Source organism: Thamnophis elegans, chromosome 1, assembly GCF_009769535.1.
Source record: "Thamnophis elegans isolate rThaEle1 chromosome 1, rThaEle1.pri, whole genome shotgun sequence".
Lineage (NCBI taxonomy): Eukaryota > Metazoa > Chordata > Lepidosauria > Squamata > Colubridae > Thamnophis > Thamnophis elegans.
Window position 1 is genome coordinate 66,072,989 of NC_045541.1, and position 23,769 is coordinate 66,096,757.

The following is a 23,769-nucleotide window of genomic DNA, read 5'->3' on the forward strand; positions in this document are numbered from 1 at the left end:
GTGTCAGTTTCCCAAAATGCAGGATAGCGTTAAAGCTGCCAGTTCGATACTTTACTCCATCAACCATAGCTCTGGTCATCCTTATTAGTATTAGCAATACTGTCTAATAAATTCTGGTTATTAGGATGCCTATTTTGCTGCTGGTTTGATTTCTTTGACAGATATTCAACATGCAGTTTTTCAATATGTTTGAACTATTGTAAAACAGCATGTTTTACGATCATCACAGGTTAATTTGCTTTTAAAAATGAAAATTCAAAATGGTGGCAGTGGCTTGGATTTGGAAAAATAAAGTGATCATTTTCTGTTTCAGATCTTTACACAAAGCTGCTTCAGCTAGAAGTGGAGGGGAAGGACACACATTTTGTAAGCTCTGCAAACTGGCCCTGGCTAGATTTGAAAATTAAGTGAGGTAATTTATCTTTTCACTTTTCCAATCTACTGGCATGTTGGAAAAGAAATGTGTGAAGGAACTTAGGAGACCATTGTCTCTCACAGAGTAACTCCCTTAACTGAACTGATCACTTTTGATGTCTGAATGAGAACAAGAAGGTATTAAAGAGTATGTATTATAGAATTGCAGGTGCTTTTGGAATAGGGGCAAGCAGATCACTGCACAAGGGTACTCTGGGCCTGAAAAGGTTGCTAATCTCTGCCTTAAATTAGAATGGATGAAAAGTGTTATCAGCAAACCACATTACAGCTTAGCACTAAGTGCGAACCAAGTGTTTTTATTATGTATTTCTGTTGTGTTCAAGGGTTTTGAGACAGAGTCACAAGGTACAAATATTTTATCTTCCTCGTGTGGATAATCGTAGAGAACCTTCTTTACTGTTTAATTAGTGATAACTGCTATTACTGACATTGGCTGATGTGGAGTTTTAAATTGGAAGGTGCATAATTAGCTGAAATATTACTTTAGCAAGCAATTTCATTATTTGGTTTTGGTGATACATTAGATGGCTTGGTGCAGGGGGGGAATTGTAATTGAGAATTACATATTGGCACCAAACCTCATTTCCTTTTAGCATAACTCATGTTGTTTTAAACTATTTGTATAAAAAAATAGTTATACTATTCCCAAAAAGATAAGCTCATCTTTTAGAGACCTGACATCACAGTAGTATTTTTCCTGTCTTTGGCATTAGCATTTATTACCATTCATTTGTTCTTTTGCTGCCTGTTGCCCAACCACTTCATTTTTCTTTGTTATACTACTATGAAAAGCTGGCCATTTCTGCCACTGTGTTAATTGCCAGAATAATTATATAAGGGATAGTCCTTGATGTAGAACCACACCTGGGATTGGAATTCCTTTGGTGAGCAATGTGTTTCTTAAGTGAGTTTTGCCCAATTTTATAACTTTTTTTGCCATGGTTATTAAGCAAATCTAGTTTCCCCCACTGACTTTGTTGACTTTGTTGTAAGCCATTGGGAAGGTCACAAATGGTGATCAGGTGCCCCAAGAACACCACAACTGTCATAAATGCATACCAGTTGCCAAGTGCCCAAATCATGATCACGATGCTGTGGGAAAACCAGTTGTAAATCTCTTTTTTCGGTCTACTGTAACTTTGAACAATCATTAAATGAATGGTTGTAAGTCAAGGACCACCTGTATATGTGACTTGGTTTAACTCTGGAGTTCTACATAATGTAATGCATGAGCTCCATAAATTTAAAAAAATATTATTAGGCTGCAGTAAGATAGGAGTATCTTGAATGTGTTAAGTAGCCTGAAAAATAATGCCTGGGTTTCCCCTTTCCAATCTTATACAGACTGACACAGGGTGCTCCTCCTCACTGTATTGTGTGAGTCCTCCTGATGCCAATGGAATTGGACCAGGCCACTGCACTGTAGTATTTTAAATTAGTTGTGTAGAAGTCTTCGCTTTGTGATAGGCTTTTGCTCTTGGGCCTTTTGCCCAGAATGCTCTCTGACAAAGGCATGCGATTCCAGCAACTCTTTTTCCCACCTAATGATTTGCTGGTGCTCTTTTGAGCCTCCACAAAGTTGGACAAATAACTATTCAAGGATTCTAAAGTGTCAGGGAGCAATTCTCATGCTCACTTTATATGGAAGTGATTGGTTTGAGTTCTACCTATTCCCCAGGAGCTCCACATAACATACACAGTGCTTCTGAAATTTCTTACAAAAAGTTTGTGAAGTAAATTAGGCTACGATGTGAGCTCAGCCAACCTCACCCACTCGGCTTCAAGGCTGATGTCTTTCCAACCTTAGTTCTATACATTAATTGATGGAAAGCAGCTAAATACCACTTCACATACAATGAATTGCTATGCAGATTTATTAGGAGGCAGAATTATGTATTGGCTAACAGTTTTTGTTTATTCTTAGTCTTGGAACAAGTCAATTGAAAAACAGAACACTTGCTGATAATAGATGTTGGAACAAAAAATGGATTGTAGTAGAAATGATAGATTCATGCTTTGGAAGGGGAAGAGGAGGGGGGAGTTTCCCTGGCAACCACCAATGACCCCTTAGATTAGGGCCTCCATAATCAGAATTCCAAAGTCATGCAAAGTTTATCTTTGCTGCCACTTCAAAGTCAGACAGCCAAAATGAATCCAGAGAATGGATTTAGAATTCATAGTGTATTCTCTGGAAACCACAGTCTTATTCAAGCCCAAAATCTCCTGGCTGCCTTTATTTTGGAATGCATTTCTAAACATAAAGATCATGAATTATTTTCACATGAAAATAGGGGAGAAGCTTTTAATGGTGGGAGGAAAACGTCCCCCCTCCAATCTTACGCAAGGAATAGTGGCTGGTTCTTTAAAAGAGGTAACCAGGAACACCATCCTAAAACAGCTACTGGGGGTAGAGTACATCTAGTCATAGACCCTAGGAACAGACTGGTGCAGTACAAGCGTGGTTAATGTGTCAAACATTGTAACTCTTATCACTCATGATCAACTCTGAAACATTGACTTTCTGACATAGTATTTTAGTACCCAAGGTCCATTCACTCTAGTCGCACTTTTCCACTTTTTTTACCTACCCACATCCAATCCTACCAGTAGTGGGATTCACTTACCTTTCGTACCGGTTCGCAAATGTGAGTGCGCTTGCTCATTTCGCTTGCACACACCACGTTTCTCCGCATGCGCACCGCCTTCTGTGCATCCGCAGTGCTCAAACATTATGTCAGGGCTGGTAGGCTGCGCCTCCCAACACCGCCACTACCGGTTCGTCTGAACTGGAGAGAAGTGGCTGAATACCACCTCTGAATCCTACTTTTCTTTTCTCTTTCAAGTTTGGAGCCTCCTTAAGATACTCTATTTCCTAATTTTTCCTATTGAGTTACATCTTGCTAAATTTCCATTACTGTAGAGCAATGACTCCGATTTCCTCGCTTGATCCACTGTCAAACCCAAGCACTTTCCTTATAGGGCAGATCTCTTTTAGGGTGGGGAATGAGGGTAGCCAAGAGTATTTCAGAGTGAAGAACTTGCTTCTAGCCCCAACCACCTTTATTTGGTGTGTCAGGTGTGTCCCCTGACTGGATTACTGTAACGCACTCTACATGGGGCTGCCCCTGAAGAGTGTTCGAAGACTGCAGTTGGTCCAGAATGCAGCCGCGCGAGCGATGATGGGTGTACCTAGATACACCCATGTTACACCTATCCTCCGCGAGCTGCACTGGCTCCCCATTGGTCTCCGGACCCGCTTCAAGGTGCTAGTTGTTACTTTTAAAGCCCTACATGGTATTGGACCTGGCTACCTGAGAGACCGCCGGAGAGAGACCGGACAATGCTGGCTGGCGGCCCCCCGAGGGAGGGCCTTCTCTGTAGCTGCGCCGGCCTTATGGAACATACTGCCCGCAGAGATCCGGACCCTTACCACTCTCCCGGCCTTCCATAAAGCGACCAAGACCTGGCTGTTCCGGCAGGCCTGGGGCTGTTGATTAAAATCCAGCCCCACGTGATTGAATGGATGATTTTATTTTAGATAATTGTATTTTTAATATTTTTATGTATTTACTTTTGTTGTGAGCCGCCCAGAGTCCCTAGGGAGTGGGCAGCATACAAATCCTATTAAAGTTGCAAAGTTGGCCTTCTTCCACATGGCTGTGCTGCATGGAGGTTGGGAAGGGAAGCCAATTTTTTCCTTGCCACCATCACTCCACATTTCCCAGGTTTGTTGTGTTGTTGTTTTTTAGATTTCTCCCCACATATTATTTTTAGAAATAACGCAAGGTGATGAATACGTCTAATATTCTTCCTGCTCCTATTTTCCCTACAACAATAACCAGTGGTGGGCTGCAACTGGTTTAACAACTGGTTTGGTAAGTGAGGATTCTCGGTGCCTAATGCACTTGCATGCAGCATTCAAAATAAAGCAATTTGAAGCTCAGCTGCTTATCTTCTAAGGCAGCCCCAGTAAGTAGAACAGCAGAGGCTTGGAAATCAGCTGTGCTGCGTGAATCAGCTGAGCCAAAAAGAAGGAAATATAGGACTGGACATTGGGTGGGCAGGGCCAGCTGATCGTCAGAATTACCGGTTCGCCCGAACCGGTCCGAATCGGCAGCAACCAACCACTGACAATAATACTGTCAGGTGGATTGAGAGACAAAAGTCCGAAGTCTCCCAGCTGGCTTTCATGCCGAAGATGAGACCAGAACTCACAGTCTCCTGGTTTCTAGACTGGTGCTTTAACCAATAGATCAGACTGGCTCTCAGTTGCTTTGAGGGGTCTTCACTCCACCTGTTAATTATTGACTGGTTGAATTTTTCCCTTTTTTCCTTCTGGCCAAAAGCAGACAGAGCAAATGTAAGCATGAGAATGGGACACAATTGGTTTCAGCACGTTCCTGTTGGCCACCAGGAGAAAATGTTACCAGTTCCATGGAAGAACAGAATGGAGCATGGGATATGGAATGCTCACATGGGGGTGTGAAACTGCTGCTGAGAAAAAGAGGGGTGAGGGCAGTGGCTGTGTAGGCATGATCTTAGTGGAGTGGAATTAGGATGACTGACAGCTGGGACTCAGTTCTCTTTTATGCAGTTCCTAATCAGTAAAAGCAGACAGGATATTTGTGGTTGCAGGGGTGATTCCCACAGGCAGGGATTGTTTTGTGCTTCTCCAGAAAGTATCAAATTCACTTGATAGCAAAAGGCCCACAAAGATGAACTGATTTCTTCCTGTGGGGTTTTTTCTTATCACATTAGTAAAAGGGAAACCCCAAAGTGAAAATTTTTGCAACATAATAATTTTTACCATTTAGTTCAGTTCATGAACTTGTCAAATCAGATGTTAGTGAAAGTTCACAGGCAGGGTGTGGTAGAAAGTGAAACCTTTTTGCTTTGAATTGAGAATTTTATTTTCTGGAAAAGTGTGTGAAGTCAAAATAGGAATAAAAAGCTTATTTTTTTCCGGAGGTTTCCATTTATTTATAGATGTGCAGTGACCATTTATGTAAGTTCTGAAGACTTATATGAAGTTTCAGTAACTATCCTGCATCCCACTTAGGTTATCTTTGAGTCCCATATACCACCATTTGAAACCACTGCTTTCAGGCAAAGATGGGGAACTACAGCCCCTTTATGACTAGTGAACTTCAGCTCCCAGGGCTGGCTCAGGAATTCTGGGAGTTGAAGTCTACAAAGCCATAAAAGGGCCATAGTTCCCTACCCTTGTTTTAAGGTGTTCTTTTTCAGTTGAAATACCCAAAACTATACATAATTTTATAATCATGGTTTTCTTTTCATGTTATATCTGAAATATTCTGGCTGTGCCAGTTGTTAGAAAAAGAATTGCAGTTTGAAATTCATTCTGGTTACTTAATCCTGTGGAAGTTGCATCATTATTGAATGCAAACTAGATTTAAAACAGAACGCCTATTTGTGGTCCATGTGATTGTAAAAGGAGAGAAAACATGGCTGTTGTATGTTAAAACTAAAGAAACTTAGCAGAGGTTTTTTTTTTAAAGATAATTTATCCATAGAATTGATGAGTTGAACTTAGAACTCAAATGCCCCTGGGAAGTTTGTTTATTTATCAGATTTAGATATTGGCCATCTTTAACTGCCCAAAATGAGCAATTCTGGATGGTTAAATTCTGCTCCCTCAACCAAAGTGACAAAATTAGTGGAGCAGAGGAATGCCGTCGATATAATTTACTTGGACTTCAGTAAGGCATTTGATAAGGTAGACCATAACCTACTACTAGATAAAGTAGAAGAATGTGGGTTAGACAGCATCACCACCAGATGGATTTGTAACTGGCTGACCAACCGCCCTCAATGTGTAGTCCTCAATGGAACTTCATCTTCATGGAGGGAAGTATGCAGTGGAGTACCCCAAGGCCCAGTACTCTTCAACATCTTCATTAATGATTTAGATAAGGGAATAAATGGGGAACTCATCAAATTTGCAGATGACACCAAGCTGGCAGGAATAGCCAACACTCCAGAAGATAGGCTAAAGATACAGAAGGATCTTGACAAACTTGAACATTGGGCACTAGCTAATAAAATGAAATTCAATGGTGAAAGGAGTAAGGTTCTACATTTAGGCAACAAAAATGAAATGCACAGCTACAGTATAGGTGGTACCTTGCTCAACAGTAGTAACTGTGAAAGGGATCTTGGAGTCCTAGTGGACAATCATTTAAATATGAGCCAGCAGTGTGCAGCAGCTGCCAAAAAAGCCAACACAGTTCTAGGCTGCATAAACAGAGGGATAGAATCAAGATCATGTGACGTGTTAATACCACTTTATAATGCCTTGGTAAGGCCACACTTGGAATACTGCATTCAGTTTTGGTCACCAAGATGTAGAAAAGATGTGGAGACTCTAGAAAGAGTGCAGAGAAGAGCAACAAAGATGATTAGAAGACGAGACTAAAACATATGAAGAATGGTTGCAGGAACTGGGTATGTCTACTTTAATGAAAAGAAGGACTAGGGGAGACATGATAGCAGTGTTCCAATATCTCAGGGGTTACCACAAAGAAGAGGGAGTCAAACTATTCTCCAGGGCACCTGAGTGTAGAACAAGAAGCAATGGGTGGAAACTAATCAAGGAGAGAAGCAACTTAGAACTGAGGAGAAATTTCCTGACAGTTAGAACAATTAATCAATGGAACAGTTTTCCTCCAGAAGTTGTGAATGCCCCAACACTGGAAGTCTTTAAGAAGATGTTGGATAGCCATTTGTCTGAAACGGTATAGGGTTTCCTGCCTAGGCAAGGAGTTGGACTAGAAGACCTCAAAGGTCCCTTCCAACTCTGCTATTGTATTAAAACCAGGGTCTATTACAGCTGATTTTGCCCTGGTTGTGGCATGCGCAATCTAAAGCCCAGAGCTAAATTCAGCCCATCAAAACCACGGGCTTGCTCTAGAATGCCTCTCAAAGTTTCTGTTTGTCAGGGTAATGATGATTTAAAGCTAACCAGCCAATGTAAGATGATGAAATGAGGAGGTATTGCTGTTTTAAGAAGCTATTGCTACTTTAAGAAGTGCACTCTGACCCTGTTGAATTGTAATGTTTAACTGAATGGGAAAATTACTAAAACATGGTGAATTATCAAGTTAAATTTATTTCAATCTTAGAATTTAATGAAATTGTATCCAGTGTTTATCCTGACCTTGCCTAACATTGTGACTGGTAATCCATGTGATATTGAAAAGATATATGCAGACAAATGTGCAACCTCTGCTTTCTTTGATCATGTTAAAGAGTTTACAGAGGTTCAAGGTAATTCAATGTTTCAAAGGTAGAGCTTGGCAAAAGTAAATCCTACATTCAGGAAAGATAGTCCCTTCCTCCCCTATATATCTTTTGATGCCCTAATTGTCTCAAGGCTCCTTTCACCCAATCCTTTCACTTTCGGCAACCATGATAGATTGATAGAGTGTTGAATTCTATTTTTCTTATGTAGTGGCTACATGTTTCTGCTTAGATACTCCCTCCCTCAGTTAGCTCACACCCAGCTTTAGGGCAAATCACCATTGCTCCTCAGCAAACAAAGCCTTAATGGGGAAGCTCTGCCAAACTTGTTCAGAAGCAATTCCCCTTTTTTGCTGCCACCAAGAGTCTGCACCACCATCTCATCAGTTTTTCTATCCCGGCTTGTGTTGTTTTGGCTGGTTGTTGTTCTTCCTGGCAGCAGCAAGTTTGGGGGTTTCTGACTATTGTGCTAGAATTTGTACAGTACTGTAAGGTTCAATCTTGTTGTATTGATGTCTTGCATATATGAATACACATTTCTTCTCTGTAGCAAGATGCATGCATGCATGCATGCATGCATGCATGCATCTATCTATCTATCTATCTATCTATCTATCTATCTATCTATCTATCTATCTATCTATCTATCTATCTGTTTTTTCCTCTCTTATTTTGTTCACAAATAATTCAAGGCGGTAAGCATATCCAACACATCTTCCTCCTTCTGTTTTCCCCACAACAACAAACATGTATGGAAGGTTGAGCTGAGAATGAGTGGCTGGCCCAAAATCACCCATCTGACTTTTATGGTGAAGGTGGGACTTGAACTCAGGAGTTCCCATTTTCTAGCCTGATGTCTTAATCATTAGACCAATTCTTGCTTGCTTTTTGGAAGGAAGGACCCGATTACTCCTAACCAGTTCTAATGAATACCAGTATAAGCCCAAATTTTAGTGTGAATCAGATTTACCTAAGAAGCATTTTTGACACCGAGAGCATATTAGGCTAAGAAGTTGGGCTTAATGATTAAATTGTGTAATACTGAATTTGGAAGTTAGGAAGTTCCATCAAATTCAAGTTCACCACAATAGTGTGGTGCCACACGTCACACCTGCATGCAAACATGTTTGCCAATTTTTCTCTTTACTTCAGAAACAACTTTCCCTACCTTGGTATCTTTAAGGTTTGTTGCAATTAGTCTTGGTAATTCTGGGTGTGGCAGTCCAAAGGATAATATATAATCCTATAATAGAAATCCTGCTTTAGACATATGCACAAGAAACTTAGCTGGTTCTAATTGTGTGTGAAATTCTTTCCTTGCCAATAACCTGTGTGTGAATTTTTCCAGACACAGTAATTAGGACAAGAGATTTCTGCAATCTTTGTGTAGATTGGCACACTGTGGAATGATTGGAAATCAAGCAAGCTTTGACAATTCAAAATCCCCTTGTTAAACAAAACAAAAAATCAAGATAACATGGTCTTCTGTTTAGAGAAATGCATCCTTTTCCAGTTGGGTCTCTAGTTAGTAAATGAATAGACTTTTTAGGCATTCTTCTTATCAGTGGTGATGAGCAAAAGCTTTCACTCTGTTTCATTTTGCTTTTATGATGTTTCATAAACAGATTAAAACAGATTATTTTGTTTACCTTGTGATGTTTAATAGCAAATATTTGATATATTTGCAGTCTATTTTTGGCTGTCAAAATGAGTAATTAAGATAAGCATGGAGAATATACAATTCAATTTTAGGAGACTTTTGAAAACAACCATCTTCAAAGAGTTCCTGAGGAATCACTTGGGATTTTGCTTGTGGTAAATGGCTTCATTCACATATACCCGTGGCTCCTAGGCTACTTGAGAGATGGAGGAAATCCATAATTAGCGTAGATGGTCCCAAGTCTTGGCAACACATGACAGTACTTCTGGGTATTTTCTTGTCAGAACAGCCGAGCATCTTTTTTTTCCTTCCTATGTTTGTAGAGAAAGGAGGAGGAAGTGAGCGTGTCTTGGTCAAAATCCTTAGTGGGGAATAGAATGCCAGTTTTGAGGTGTGGTGCTTATCTAGAGGAGTGGTTTGGAGAAGTGACATCAAAAGGCTCCACACTTTCATTGGCTATTCAGGATTCACAGGTTGCTCCATGCTTCATTTACCATCTACAGTGCCTGGCTGAGATGATGAATGATGCTGATCTGGGAAGAGACGAATACTGTGGACAGCCTTCCAGTGTTTGGTGAAGATGGGATGGGTTTTTCTGTAAAAAAGCAAGGTAATTTTCAAAGAAAGGCCCAGATTTTGAGGCAGAAAAAAGTCTCTTGCGGAAATGGGAAGAAAACTGGAGGGAGGGAGGGAGGGAGGGAGGGAGGGAGAAAGACACGGAGAGAGACGAAGATGAAAGTAATTGCGGCTGATTGTATATGATTCCTACACACACAGGCCTGTTGCCACTTGTTTGCCTGCCTGCTAAACTTCTTAAGGGTTTGGTGGAGAGCATGCGGCATGGCAGGACATGTACTAGTGCTGTGGAGAAAATGTATTTGGGTTATGAAATGCTGACTTCCATTTAAGATGGTGAGCTTTTTCCAGAGTGGCTGAAGATGGAGGAGTGTTAATCTAGCAGAGGGCTGGGGAAGGAAATATTAACACGGGATTGGGATCAGAAAAGACTCCAAGTAGGTTTCATTAGCAGCTCACTTTTTGGTTCTGAGGCTGTGTTGACAATTCTGTCCCTCACTGCTGCTTCATGTGAGATTTATGATCAAAGACCAACCCATTTCAATAATTTTCATTTTAACAAAGGCAGTATGTGATTTGTGGTGGTAAACATGTTTTAATGCATCTGGGTTTTGTTCAGATAGATTTGTATCACTTTTTTGTCCTGTGTCAGATGGAAATAAGGGAAATAATTATTTAATAAATGGTCTGAAGAAATTAGACTTTTATCTTTCCATGTGCAGCCATCTTTTAACAGTAGACTAGATCATTAAATTATGTGTGATGGATCAGACTCTAGTATTTCTGTGACAATAATAGTTTCAGGCACTCTTAGGGTCTGTGTTTGTTTAGGAAGCCAAACCTCCTTTTCCCCATTAGCCTGGTGTTTACTGATGCCTCTGATATAGACAGAGAAACCTAATCTAGAGGTCATTAATGACCATTGATTGCAAAAAATTAAAAAGGCTTCTTAGTTATATAGGTAGTCCTTGAGTTACAACCACAATTGAGCCCAAAATTTATGTTGCTAAGTGAAACATTCGTTATGTGAGTTTGCCCCATTTTACGACTATTCTAGCCACAGTTTTTAAGTGGAAATAATTGATTTGTTAAGTTAGTAACGTGATTATTAAGTGAATCTAGATTCCTCATTGACTTTGGTTGTTAGAAGTTTGCAAAAACTGATCACCTGTCCCCAGGACACTGCAGTGGTTGTAAGTGTGAAAAATAGTCATAGGTCACTTTTTTCTGTGTGGTCGTAACTTTGAATGGCCACTAAATGAACTGTTGTAAGTCGAGGACTACTTGTATAACTACTGCATCTTGAGATGCAGAGGAACATTACACGGTTTTAAAATAAGCTTTTTCTTTCCTCAGAAAACTCCAGGTTCTTGGATGCCCCATATCCTGGCAGAGATGAGGGAGTCGCAATCTCTACTGTCCTGAGCATGAGTGTCTCAGAATATTCAATGAGGCAGTTGCCTGAAACTTTAATCAATGCTCCCCATATTTTGGATGACTGGAAGAACATGGCGCAAACTCCTTCGGATGCTTCTTCGCTCCTGAAGACTGGAGTGCTGAACAATGCCAACAACAATGCCTCCTCAGGGCCCTGGAGAGGCCTGAGGAGCCCTTCCCTTTCTGCTGCTGCCTCTCATTCCAAACGTAGCTATCTAGAGCGGGTTCTCTTGGAGATTGTGGAATCCGAGCGGAAGTACGTGCAGGATTTACGAACCATCATAGAGGTTAGTGCGATTGATGTGTTGGACTCTTTATATCCCTTCACTGCTACACTTTAGATGCCTTAAGGTCCCTCCCTTCATCTGATTTTGCCACTGAAGTCTTCCTCTAACCAAGGGGGAACCTGACTGGAAGCTGGGAAAAGCTGTAGATCTGAAAGCTGCTTTCATTTCATTTTAAAGGTGCCCCCACCTTTGTGTGTCTGGGTAGTGCCTTTATGCCTTCCTATCAGCCACGGATTTCACTGACCCCTTTCCACATAGGAATATAGTATCTTGGCCATTTCTCCACACAGTTTCATGGAAGACCTTTTGCCTGTCATGTCAGATTATGTGAAGGTGATCCTCATGATTGACCTAAAATTGCCCCGGTGATTTTTCTGCTAATCTGCTATCATGAATACTATATAAAAAAGAAATGGCTTCTTGACAGATAGTCTGGGCAGAGTGCAAGCATGATAAATTGTCCAATGGGAGCTATAGTCAAGGGAAGATAAATTCTCCCCTCAGAGCACTGATTAGGGTACCTGCTAGGGTTGTGGCACAACTCCTACAATACTGGGTTAGAACTCATGGTGGTGGTCTGCCCTGTTTTCTTGCTTCATGGTGATGCTCATGGCATAATGTGACTTGGCAGAATTACTTGGGGAACATCATAGACACTCAGGAGCTGTTGTTGCGGCCAGAACAAGTCAGCGCACTCTTTGGGAACATTGAAGACATCTACGAGCTGAACAGGTGAGTAATAACCCATAGTCCTTAGAGCTTCCCTGTCATTTCAATTGTTGCTCACGTTACACAGTTCCCCTATAAAGGTTCAGTTCTCTCTGAGATAGAAAGCATGGCAGGAAAAAAGCTCTGTACCCCCACTTCAACCCATCCAACTAAGACAGCCTTGGGTGATGCAACAGTTATTGCCTTCAGCTAGTCCTTGCTGTCATTGAGTTATCTTTCTCACTTTCAACCAGATTTTTAAAAAATCAAGGACCTAGGAAGGCAAATGATTTCCTCTTTAATGGGGAACATGTCCAAGTCCTTTTCCTACAGGAGATGTATTTATATTTGCTGTCCCTTCCCTATTTTTTTTTTGTTCACATAAGTATGAATTTTATTATGATCTTTTAAAAATATGTTTTATTCCCAGTATGAATTAAGGCCTTAAATGTCTTGAAATCAGATTAGCTTAAAGACTGTCTTATCCCTTCTACCCTTATTATGATCTTAAATTTTCTTGGATGATCAAGCTGTTACAATTCTGGGTAAAATATTGTAGAGTAATGTGATAAATCCATGCAAAGAAAGATGATGTCTCCTTTTACTTTGGCTTATTAGAAGTAAAAGCCAAGTTAGATGTTCCTCCCACACCCAGGAATCAATCTGTTTGTTTTGTTTTTGTATGTTAGGGTACTACACAGTTTTGTACTCGTGGTATGATTTGCATGTAATGGTGAACCTGAAAATATGGCTTGGTATTATGTGTGAACCAAGGTTGGTTCAAACAGCCTTACTATAGTGAAGAGAATGGTTTAGCAGCAAACAGCATCTTCCTACCATGATTGGCTAGAAACTCCTAGAGCAGAGAAGTAACAGTTCACTTTGTGTGAGTAAACTATAAGGAACCGAAGGAGCAAGAAGCAGGTTGAGTCCAATTTGCTACTGGGTGTTCTGTGCCAACTTTGCAAATCTGCTTCCTCTCCTGTGTTTTATCTATCATCTTAAACTTGTAAGTCCCTGGGGCAGAAATTGCCTCATTACTTTGCGTCCATGAAAAACTTATACATTGGAGAAATACAGTATTCTCAGTTTAGGATCCCAAATGTATTAATTTTAACAGGTATGACTATATAGGTGGCTACTGAATGAGAACCAGCTGGTTGTTCAGCTAGCGGGTGTCCCCTCTTTCTATATAACATATGCCTTGTGTTTTTGGTTCCTTTGACAGTGGTGGACAGGTTTCCCCTGTACAGGTGGGTATTGGGCCCAAACCCATTGCATGGCCTGCTGCTCTGCATTTAATTCTGAAACTGCAGTGTATTAAAGGTTGTTTTGAAGTTTGTCTCCAGCATGTCCCTGTTTGCTCTGCGAAAGTATGTATAAGTTTCTATCGCATGTTATTTTTTTTATCTTGAGTTGACTGATAAATCATTTTTTCTGTTTCAATTTCTATGCAGTGAATTACTGCAAGAACTGGATAGTTGCCATAATGATCCCGTTGCCGTGGCGCAGTGTTTTGTACACAGGGTAAGCAGACAAAACCGATGTTGCTTTATGCTCATCTCTGATTGTTCATAATTGGGTGCATAATTGGGTGGTTCGGCACGCCCTTCTTTTGAGTGAGTGCTTTGTCACCCTTCACTGGGTTGCTTCCATTAACGCAGAAGTCCACAGGTCCTAAAGCAGCATGACATAATACCACTGGGAAGAGATGGCATCACAGCTCCATTTCAGGAAGAAGATGTTTGACTAAGAAATAGGAAGGGAAGGATAGGGGTGGGAGCACCAAATCTTTCAGAAGTTAAACACTTTCTGTCTCTTTCTTAAGAGGTTTTCTTAAAATAGCTAAAAGCCAAGATTGACCACTCTGCTCTGCTGGGTGAGGGAATTAGTGGCAGACTGGGGGCTGAAAATTTTGCCTAGCTGTGCATGAAAGAGAACAGAGGTTAGAGATCCTTGATGCTCTCTGAGCTTGCTTGTTTTCTTGCAAATGTTTCATTACCCAAACTACTGTATTTTTCGTAGTATAAGACGCAGCGGAGCATAACACGCACCAAGATTTTCAAGAGGCAAATTTTTTAAAAAAGTTTTTGCACTCTGAAGACCTCCCCAAAACAGCCTGTTTTTTGAGAAAATGGGCCCCTTTTTGTCAAAAAAAGAAAAAGAAAATCTGGGTGTGTCTTATAGACTGAATACAGCATTTTTGGCCTCCTGAAACCCCGTCCCCTTTGCAAAAATGGCCATGCATAGCGTTTAGGAAGCTTATAGAGTGCTCCTGCGGGCTGGGGGGCAAAAAACGGCCTGTTTTTTGCTCATTTCTGCCCTCCCCAGCCCCCAGGAGCACTCTGGAAGCCTCCTAAAGGCTATGCATGGCCATTTTTACAAAGGGAACGGGGTTTCAGGAGGCCAAAAATGCTGTATTCAGTCTATAAGACACACCCAGATTTTCAGCCTCTTTTTTGAGGGAAAAGGTGTGTCTTATACTCCGAAAAATATGGTAAGTAACATCATCAGTCCAGGAATTATCCCCCAAACATACCCAGTGAGGTTGGTATTGGTATCTGTGCTGGACATCTGGCAGAGACATTTGCAGAATGATTAACATTAGGGAACAGGATGAATTGAACTTGTCTTACGGATCTTTCTTCTCTTTCCCCAACAGAGCCAAGACTTCAACATCTATACTCAATACTGCAATAACTATCCAAAGTGAGTGTCCTTGTCATGCAAAAAGGGGACGTGATTTCATGATAATAAGGACAGCTTATTCTTGGAATCTTTTTACAAATGTTGTAAAATGCTTCTGGGTCATCTCAGTGTATACTAAGAATAATTCATATATAGGACTAAGATATATTGTGCAAGAATATTTAATTTATATTCAGTGACAAGATGTCTCAAAACTTAGAGCTAGATTTTCCAGCTTGTTTTGAGGGTCAGCCATGCAGTGTCAACAGGCACCCAGGTTGCTCCTCTAGATAAATTAGAATTAAGTAAGTGCAACTATTTTACCTAAATTCCTGAGATTATGGGCAATTGTGTTAAGGAATGCACCCACATCTTTGGGCAAGATCACATGATTGTGCCCAGAGCCTGACTAAGTAAGAACTGCTAAGTAACTACTTGCAAGTCAAGGATTACCTGTACAGCCCTCATCCTTCAGCTGCTGATTCATTTGGCATTTCTACATAACCACTCTTTCCCATAAATATTCAGAATCATACTTGGATCATTGCAGTATTTCAGTGCTGAGAAACCTTGCAAATTGTCCAGCACGTATTTTGACTGGTCACTGAGGGAGTGCAAAACTAGGTACTCCATCAACAGCCCAGTCCTCATCCTTGACCTACCATGCTTGTTTTGTGGTGAAGGGTTAACACAGCCACTCAGTAAGGAAACAGCAGCCCCATTTCCAGTTGTACTAGAAAGAACAAGGAAATAGCACTTGAGGGTTGTGACGCAAAGCCAGTTGAGATAGGAATTCCCCACAGTGGGAAAATGCGAACCCTGCAGCTCCACTGGGAATACTGTCTTTGTAGTGTTTTCTCTTGAGCAGCAGCTGAGCTGGAAACTAATTCTGCTCAGTTACAAAAGATTACCCCAAGACTAATAATTAGGTGGCACTGAACATGACAGGGACTTGTTAATAATTGTTAGATCTGGCCAGAAGTGGTTCCAGATTCTTTCTGTAAAAACTTTGCAGGAATGGTTGGTTTTGTAAATTTGTAGCAATGTGCCACTGCTGATCCAAGAAGTGGTGCTTTTTGTGGGCTTGTGTGGCAGCTGTGTGATCCCAGACAAATACACATAGAAGAGAAGAAGACATTAAGGGGACGACAACAAGTCACAATTCTGCTGCCGCTGGTCATCTTCTGGCTAATTGTTTTAGCCCAGTGATGGCTAACTTTTTTGTCCTCATGTGCCAAATGCATGATTGTGCATGCAAGCCCCACCCATAATGCAATGCATGTGCAACACCCCCATCATGTGCGACGCTCCCTTACACAAGCACACGTTCCCCACCCCCACGCATGCTCACATGCACATGTCCCATTTTGGGCCTAACAGGCCTCCCGGAAGCCTCCTGGAACCAAAAATGGGGCACAGGGGGGCACCACCACCCCGCTCTTCCCTGCCCGTCTACCGCAGAGATCCAAAATTCAGCTGGCCATTGGAAGGCATGCGCGCATGCACAGTGAAGCTGAGCTGGGCAATGGCTCGTGTGTCCGCAGAGAGGGCTCTGCGTGCCACCTGTGACACACGTGCCATAGATTCACCATCACAGTTTTAGACCCTTATTGCAGTCCTGCACTTGCTATTTTGAGCAGATCTGTCACTGCATCCTTCAGAGAATACAATTAATTGTCTTCTTTAATGCCATTCGTTGTGTGTCGGCTTTAACTTTCCAGCTCTGTGGCAGCTCTGACTGAATGTATGAGGAACAAACAACTGGCCAAATTCTTTCGGGAGAGGCAGGAACAAATCCGGCACTCCTTGCCCCTTGGCTCCTACCTTCTCAAGCCTGTCCAGCGCATTCTCAAATATCATCTGCTTTTGCAGGTAACACAGTCTTCCAGAACAGGTTGCTTATGTTATCTGATTCTGCAGCTTTGGAATATGTTTTAAGTTTTTTTTTAAAAATTGTGAAATGCAGTCTGCTCATTTTTCCTAAAATAGTAACAGCTACCTCTACAGTACCTTGTTCTAGGAAAGGCCATTTCTCCCTTAAAGAAGTCTTGGTTGATGTGGTATGCACATGGGGATATGAAGAATTAATTTCTACAATATAGAGAACTGTGATTCATACTCCCATTGCCTCCTGATTGGAATTCTGGAACGTGCTTTACATGAGACTTTAAAATTGAAAGATGCATTTAATCCAAACTGCATTTGACCAGCTGCTATAGAGAAAAATGGATTTAGTCATGTAATAGCAATCTTCTGAGGACATTTCTGCCTACTAGTAACTTTGTGAACTCAGTTTTAACCTAAAAAGCTCTGCACAGGCCACCATTTACAGGGCTGACTCTTTCCTCTGGCCTTGTGAGTTCATCTCGAGAAGGACTGCTGAAGCTTCTGATCCCATGCAATTAAAATCCTGGCACTCAGAGGTGCACCTTCTTGGTAGCAGCCTGTATTATGAAATATGCTGCCTCCACCTGTTGCAAAGCAGTCATGATCATCAGCTACCGAAGAAGTTTTGGTGCTAATGAAGGACCTGTAATATTCTTTTTAAGTTGATTTGTAATCACCCTAGCCTACCCTATCTTATTTACATTCTTATAAATCACCTTGAAGAGAGCCAGTGTGATATAGTGATTAAAGCACCAGGCTAGAAATGAAAAACTAAGAAGTCTAGTTCCACCATAGGCACAAAGCCATCTTGGGCCAGTCACACACTCTGAGCCCTAGGAAGCAAGCAATGATGAATCACTTCTTGCTAAGAAAACTGTAGTGATTTGTCCAGGTAGTCATCAGGAGTCAATGCTGACTCAAAAGCACCAAAAGAGAGAGAGAGAGATTATATAAAGATATAGTGGTAGAAAGAATATTTTAAAAAAGGATTGACTTCTTATTGGAATCAAACTTATGTGAAACTACTTAGAATGGTATGTATTCAAATGTAAGAGTTCCTTACCTGTTTTCCAGATGTGAAGGCAATCTGGTTGAAACATCAATTACTCCACTGATAATTGGGGTTGATTTGTTTTCTAGAAAATTAATAAATATCTATTGAAAGTTCTTCACAGAAATCCATAATGCTCCATGCTAACTTTTTGAGTATGCTTTTCTCATAGGAGATAGCAAAGCACTTTGACAGAGAAGGAGATGGCTACGAAGTGGTGGAAGAGGCAATTGCCACTATGACTTGTGTAGCTTGGTATATCAATGACATGAAGCGGAAGCATGAACATGCCGTGCGGCTGCAGGTAATTAAAAAGAAGCATCTTGAGCCTGATCTGCTTTCAATCTGAAACGTAGATGATAGATAGTTGTAGTAGTTTCAGTGTAGTAGGGTCAAGTAAGTATATCCCTCTGAAAATTCAGGTGATATTTCCTTACACAGTTCTAAAGAAACTCAAATATTTATGATATGATGTAACCTTAGAATGATGTAACTTTAGCGAGAAAAAGCAAAGTACAAATGCATTTATAACTGCTGTCAGGAAAATCAGAAGTCATTTCTCTAGTATTTTCCATTTCCTTTTCTTTTTTCCATATATTTTTTCTCTTATTTACTTTTCTTTATTCTTCTTTAATTCAAAATGTGTATTGGTTTTAATTGTGTCAAAAACATTATTCAACAAATTGCTATAAGATTCAAGCAACTTATTAAAAAAAACCTTAAATATTATCTTTGCATTCCTTCAAATGGATCTTGATAGACTTGCAAGCTTTTCCAGTCTGCTATCCTCCAGTTGTTCTGGACTTTTATTCCTATGACCGCTCTTCCCGGCACATCTGGAAAATCACCAGGGTACTGGAGGGCTCAGATATAAAAACATTAATCTTTCCCTTGGCTTTGCAGGAAATCCAGTCTTTACTTATCAACTGGAAGGGCCCAGACCTGACAACTTACGGTGAGCTAGTCCTAGAGGGCACATTCCGGGTACATCGTGTTAGGAATGAGAGAACATTCTTCCTTTTGGACAAGATCTTGCTGATAACTAAGAAACGCGGTGATCACTACATATTCAAGAATCACATTCCAGTAAGTGGGGCATCCTTTCTGCTTCTTTTTTGCATTAGAAATAAGTGTTTGCTTGCTATTTTGTTTGTTCTGTTCTTTTAAAATAAGACTGAGAATTTGATAACTTGGCCATCAAGATGAGGGGGTAGAAGCAAGAAGAGATGAAAAGGTTGCCATTCTTTGTTGACTAAAATTTTTCTTTGTGACAGCTGAAGTTGATGTGAATTTATAATGACTTGTAGAGGCCCACAAGACCAACACCTCTGCCTGGATGTTTTTTATTTCCTCCCTCCAATGCCGCCTTTTTGTCACATGCAGCCCTTTCCCCATCTAAAAAGCCAGAAGCATAAAAATCAGACTTTTCAAAACTCATACTAGCTTGAAAGGAATTTCTTATAAATTGATTATCCTTGAAAAAAATGATATTTATTTTTTATTTGCTGCCTATCTCCCTGTGAGGCTGCTCTTGGTAGTATACAATAATGAAAAGGAAGGAATAAAAAGAGTGTAAACGAAAGTAAGATAATAGAACAATGAAATAAACAATGAAAAAGAACACATCGAGAATGCAACGATGTAAGGAAGATGGATGGGTAGACAGCAGAGAACAAGAGGGGGCAGGTGGGTCAATCCAGCAGCCACCTCTGAGTACATGTATACACAGACAGATACACACTTTGTATATATACATATACAGTGCAGATACATATGCATATATGTCTGTGTGTGTCCCCCTCCAGTCTTATTTGCATTATTGTAGATATGGTGAAGGCAAAGTTAAAGATAATAGCTGTTCTAAATGAATATTATTGTTAAACTGTTAATTTAATTATTAAACTAGTTAAGTATGTTATTGTTATTTCCTCCTAGCCAAAGATACCCCTCTCCAGCCCTTATTTGAGTGTCCTTGCCTTATGTATTAACTTCAGTACTATACAAATTGCTTCAATGTAGTGCAGAGACTGTTCCCAGCCCCAGTGCAAACTCTCTTTTGAGCTAAAGGACCTCCCTTTCTTTTTCTGCACTAACAATACCATCCCATTCTAAAGGGACATAACAGCCACAACAACTTTAAAAAAAACAACATACAAAGTAAATCTGGCCATGCACTTTTTTGGCCCAATAAAATGAAGATGGCCTTCATGTCACTTTTAAGAGTTATTCAGTGGAGGAGAGCTTCTCTTTCCTCAAGTGATATATGGGGCATGGGGGTGGGGGGGGAATAACAGGATGGCCATTAATTGCTGTGGCTGCAGTGACATCTCTTCTCTGGCCTGCAGTGTTCGTCTTTGATGCTGATTGAGAGCACACGGGACTCACTTTGCTTCACTGTCACCCACTACAAGCATAACAAGCAGCAATATAACATTCAGGTGAGATGAAGACCCATTGACATTATTAGTGTGTTGACAGTAGTTGGTGAAGGTGATGGGTTCAAAGCTCAGGTTGGACCATCTGCTTGTAGCAATGTTGGCAGAAGTGAGGGAACAGGGAAAACCAGCAGAAAGACTGAGAAAACTAAGTAGTTATAAACTTCTTTGTGGCAAATGCAGGGATCAGACTGTGTTTGAAGGAAGGAGGTGTAAGGTAAGCAATAAAACCAGCTTAGGATTGAGGTGCAGCATCATGTGATAAGAGCACATTAAGATAATCAATCCATAGGAATGAAATTTGAATGATTAAATGCAGGAGAAGTTAGGGTTGGAAATAAAGAGCAGATATAAGAATGTACACTTTAAGCAAAGAACAGGAAGATTCAGAAGGCTGAGCTGGGGTAGGATCACATGTGCACAACTGCCTTTCAAACTCATGGAGTGTACTTTTGTTACCAGGCCAAATCAGGGGACGAGAAGCGGGTTTGGACTCACCACCTCAAGCGCCTGATCTTAGAAAATCACCATGCCATAATCCCTCAGAAAGTGAGTGGGTATTGTTCTCCCTTTGCCCTAATGGTCTTTCAGATGTCAGAAATGTTCTTTGGCCATTCTCTAAAGCATGTTCCCTAGGTGTTCACACTAGAGCTCCCATTGTCCCTAGTCTACCTGGCCCTTGGGATTTATGGTCTGATGGCCTGGAGGACTCCATGCGTATTCTCAGATTTTATCAGCATTTGTGGATGGGGGAGGGAAATAATGAGTGAGAAGGGTGGTACCTAAATTTGACAAACAAACAAAATAGCACCTAGTAAAATCATTGGCCATGCTGGCTGGAGCTGTTGGGAGCTGAAAATGAGCCTTTCCAGTCCACCTGGAGACATCTTGGTCGTCCTGTGTATTTTTTCCCCTGAATCCCTTTAGTATACATTCACCCTCTTTACAAATCTTTGAAAGTCCAATGATAATTTTTAAACATAAGAATTCTTCTAAAAGGGATGGGGAATATCTATGTGGATGTTGGTGCTTATGCTTAGGTTGGCAGTTAGTATCCAACCGCATTAAAGGTTAATGCCTGAAGCAGAGGAATTTGTTCTTGTATTTTTTGCACACGAAAATTAAGTGGAGAGAAATATCTCCTCTCTATTCCTCTGTCTCTTCTTTGGGAATGACAAAGGGGTTGGCATATACTCATTTCAGTATCACAGCTTTGTTTCTTTATTTGTGGAACCACAACCACTAAAGCAATTCTACCTTTTCTTCAGGCCAAAGAAGCCATCTTGGAAATGGACTCGTTCTGTAAGTTTCCCCTCTTCTTGTCTCAGGTGTCTGTTTCCTGTTTCATTCTTTCTGTCCACTGCATCATTGGTACATGCAGTCAATAAATATGTTATAACACCCCATCTGGAGAGGTTAAATTCTATATTAGATTATTTCATCAACTTGGGGGAATTTTACAGGATGGAAAAAGCAATAATAAACAGAATGTGGATTCATCATCCCTTATAGCTATTCCAAGTTCTGTCTCCTGTATTTTTAATATCTTTGTCACTGTCTTGGCTTCTTTGTACAATTCAATATTAAAGGGATTAAGAGTAAAATGACGCTTGTTCTTGTAAATCAGGAGGTAACATGGGCTTGCAGTATTCTTAAGACCCAGACCCAATTAGAATTCCATTCCCTCATGTATTCTACATTCTGGTCAGACATAACAGATATAATTGATGTCTTTTTCACAAACACGTGTCTACTCCTTTCAGATCCTCCTCACTTCAAATACAGTCCTGAGCATTTGAAATCCTTATCATGCCAACAGCCTGAAGACATCCTTAAACGGAATCGGTCTGGACGTCGACAATCAGGTAAATTGTATGGGGGGGGTCGGGGTCGGGTATGTCAAAAAGAAATTGTTGCTTCTATGTCCAGGGAGTGAATGTTGCAGGCCCTGCTGATGCAAACTCTGATCAGCAGCAATTGAATGAGAAGACAATTGTGAGAAGATCTCTGGAAGGTTTAGATTACAGGTAGTCCTCCACTTATCACTTAGTGATCATTGAAGTTGCAACAGAGGTGGGTTCCTACCAGTTCGCACCTGTTCGGTAGAACTGGTTCGTCAAATCTACCCAACCGATTAGAAGAGGTTCCACCAGTGGACCTGGAAAGCAGGCCACACCTACAGAAGAGGTTCCAAAATTTTTTGAAACACCCCCCCCACACACACACACAGACTCACACAGACTCACACAGAGAGAGAAAGAGAAAGGAAGGAAGAAAGAAAGAAATAAAAAAGAAAAAAGAAAGAAAAAGTGAGAGAGATGAAAGAAAAAAAGGAAAAAGGGACAGAGAGACAAAAGGAAGGAAAGAGAGAGAGAGAGAGAGAGAGGGAGGGAGGGAGGGAGGGAGGGAGAGGGACAGAAAGTAAACACATGGCTGGCAAGCCACTCCCACCAGGTCACATGGCCAGCAAGCCACTCCCACAAAGGAGGCCACACCCACAGAGTAGGTTCGAAAAATTTTTGAAACCCACCACTGAGTTGCAACCAACCTGAAAAGGGGATTTATGGCCTGGATTCAAAGTTCTGGTGGTCAGGTCCCCTCTGTGGTCACATGATCAAGCTTTGGGTGCTCAGCAATACAGCCATGTTTGTGACCATTTGCAGCATCCTGTGGTCATAACTGCATTTTACTATGGTTTTGTGAAAAACCATCACTTCTGGGTTTTGGCAAAACTGTGCCCATAGCAAACCATTGGTTTACTTAAAGACTGATGCAAAAATGTTATTAAATTGTGTCAGTCACGCAACTGTTTTACGAGCATTACAACATTCAACTGTAATGGGCAAGCTCCATTATAGTCGTACGTCAAGGATTACATTTAGAACTTTTTATTTCTGTTGGTGGATCCTCCAGCCTGTTTTGGTTTGGGATGTTATTAGGCTTTTTTATATTTTGCTCTAGATCTCAGGACAGCTGACAGGGAATTTTTTTTTTTGGCACATCTCACATACACAGCAGGTGAGGAGTATAGATTCGTGTATTTTGGACACTTCTATGGGAATTTTCCCTTGAAGATAGAGTGCTCTTATCACCTCCGTTTCTGAAGAACGGTGATTTAGCAGTTGAAGTGAGGTTACTAAAATGAGTTGTTGTGAAGTGAAATATGGGACCAAAGAACAAAGAAAAGACCCAGAGCAGTGTTTCTCAACCTTGGCAACTTGAAGATGTCCGGACTTCAACTCCCAGAATTCCCCAGCCAGCATTCGGGGACACTTTTGAATCACGGCTGATTAATTTCCTTGGGAAAATGGTGATTCAGAAAATGTTAGGAAGTGATGAATTGAC

General features: G+C 40.9%; 1 protein-coding gene across 4 annotated transcripts in view; it reads left to right on the forward strand.

The window, feature by feature from the left end:
* The window catches only part of PLEKHG3 (pleckstrin homology and RhoGEF domain containing G3), a 56,600-nt gene that overhangs the window by 18,785 nt on the left and 14,046 nt on the right, over positions 1-23,769 (forward strand). For 3 of the 4 annotated variants that reach the window (XM_032218166.1, XM_032218190.1, XM_032218182.1), the window contains exons 2-12: positions 11,288-11,655; positions 12,287-12,387; positions 13,821-13,890; positions 15,026-15,072; positions 16,773-16,923; positions 18,162-18,293; positions 18,893-19,075; positions 20,335-20,427; positions 20,887-20,973; positions 21,693-21,726; positions 22,188-22,289. In XM_032218166.1, the coding sequence (XP_032074057.1) occupies positions 11,359-11,655; positions 12,287-12,387; positions 13,821-13,890; positions 15,026-15,072; positions 16,773-16,923; positions 18,162-18,293; positions 18,893-19,075; positions 20,335-20,427; positions 20,887-20,973; positions 21,693-21,726; positions 22,188-22,289 (1,297 nt within the window). In that variant the 5' untranslated portion in view covers positions 11,288-11,358. Of the gene's footprint in view, positions 1-313; positions 413-11,287; positions 11,656-12,286; positions 12,388-13,820; positions 13,891-15,025; positions 15,073-16,772; positions 16,924-18,161; positions 18,294-18,892; positions 19,076-20,334; positions 20,428-20,886; positions 20,974-21,692; positions 21,727-22,187; positions 22,290-23,769 lie in introns of all 4 variants that reach the window. The other variant, XM_032218175.1, reaches the window with a different exon arrangement.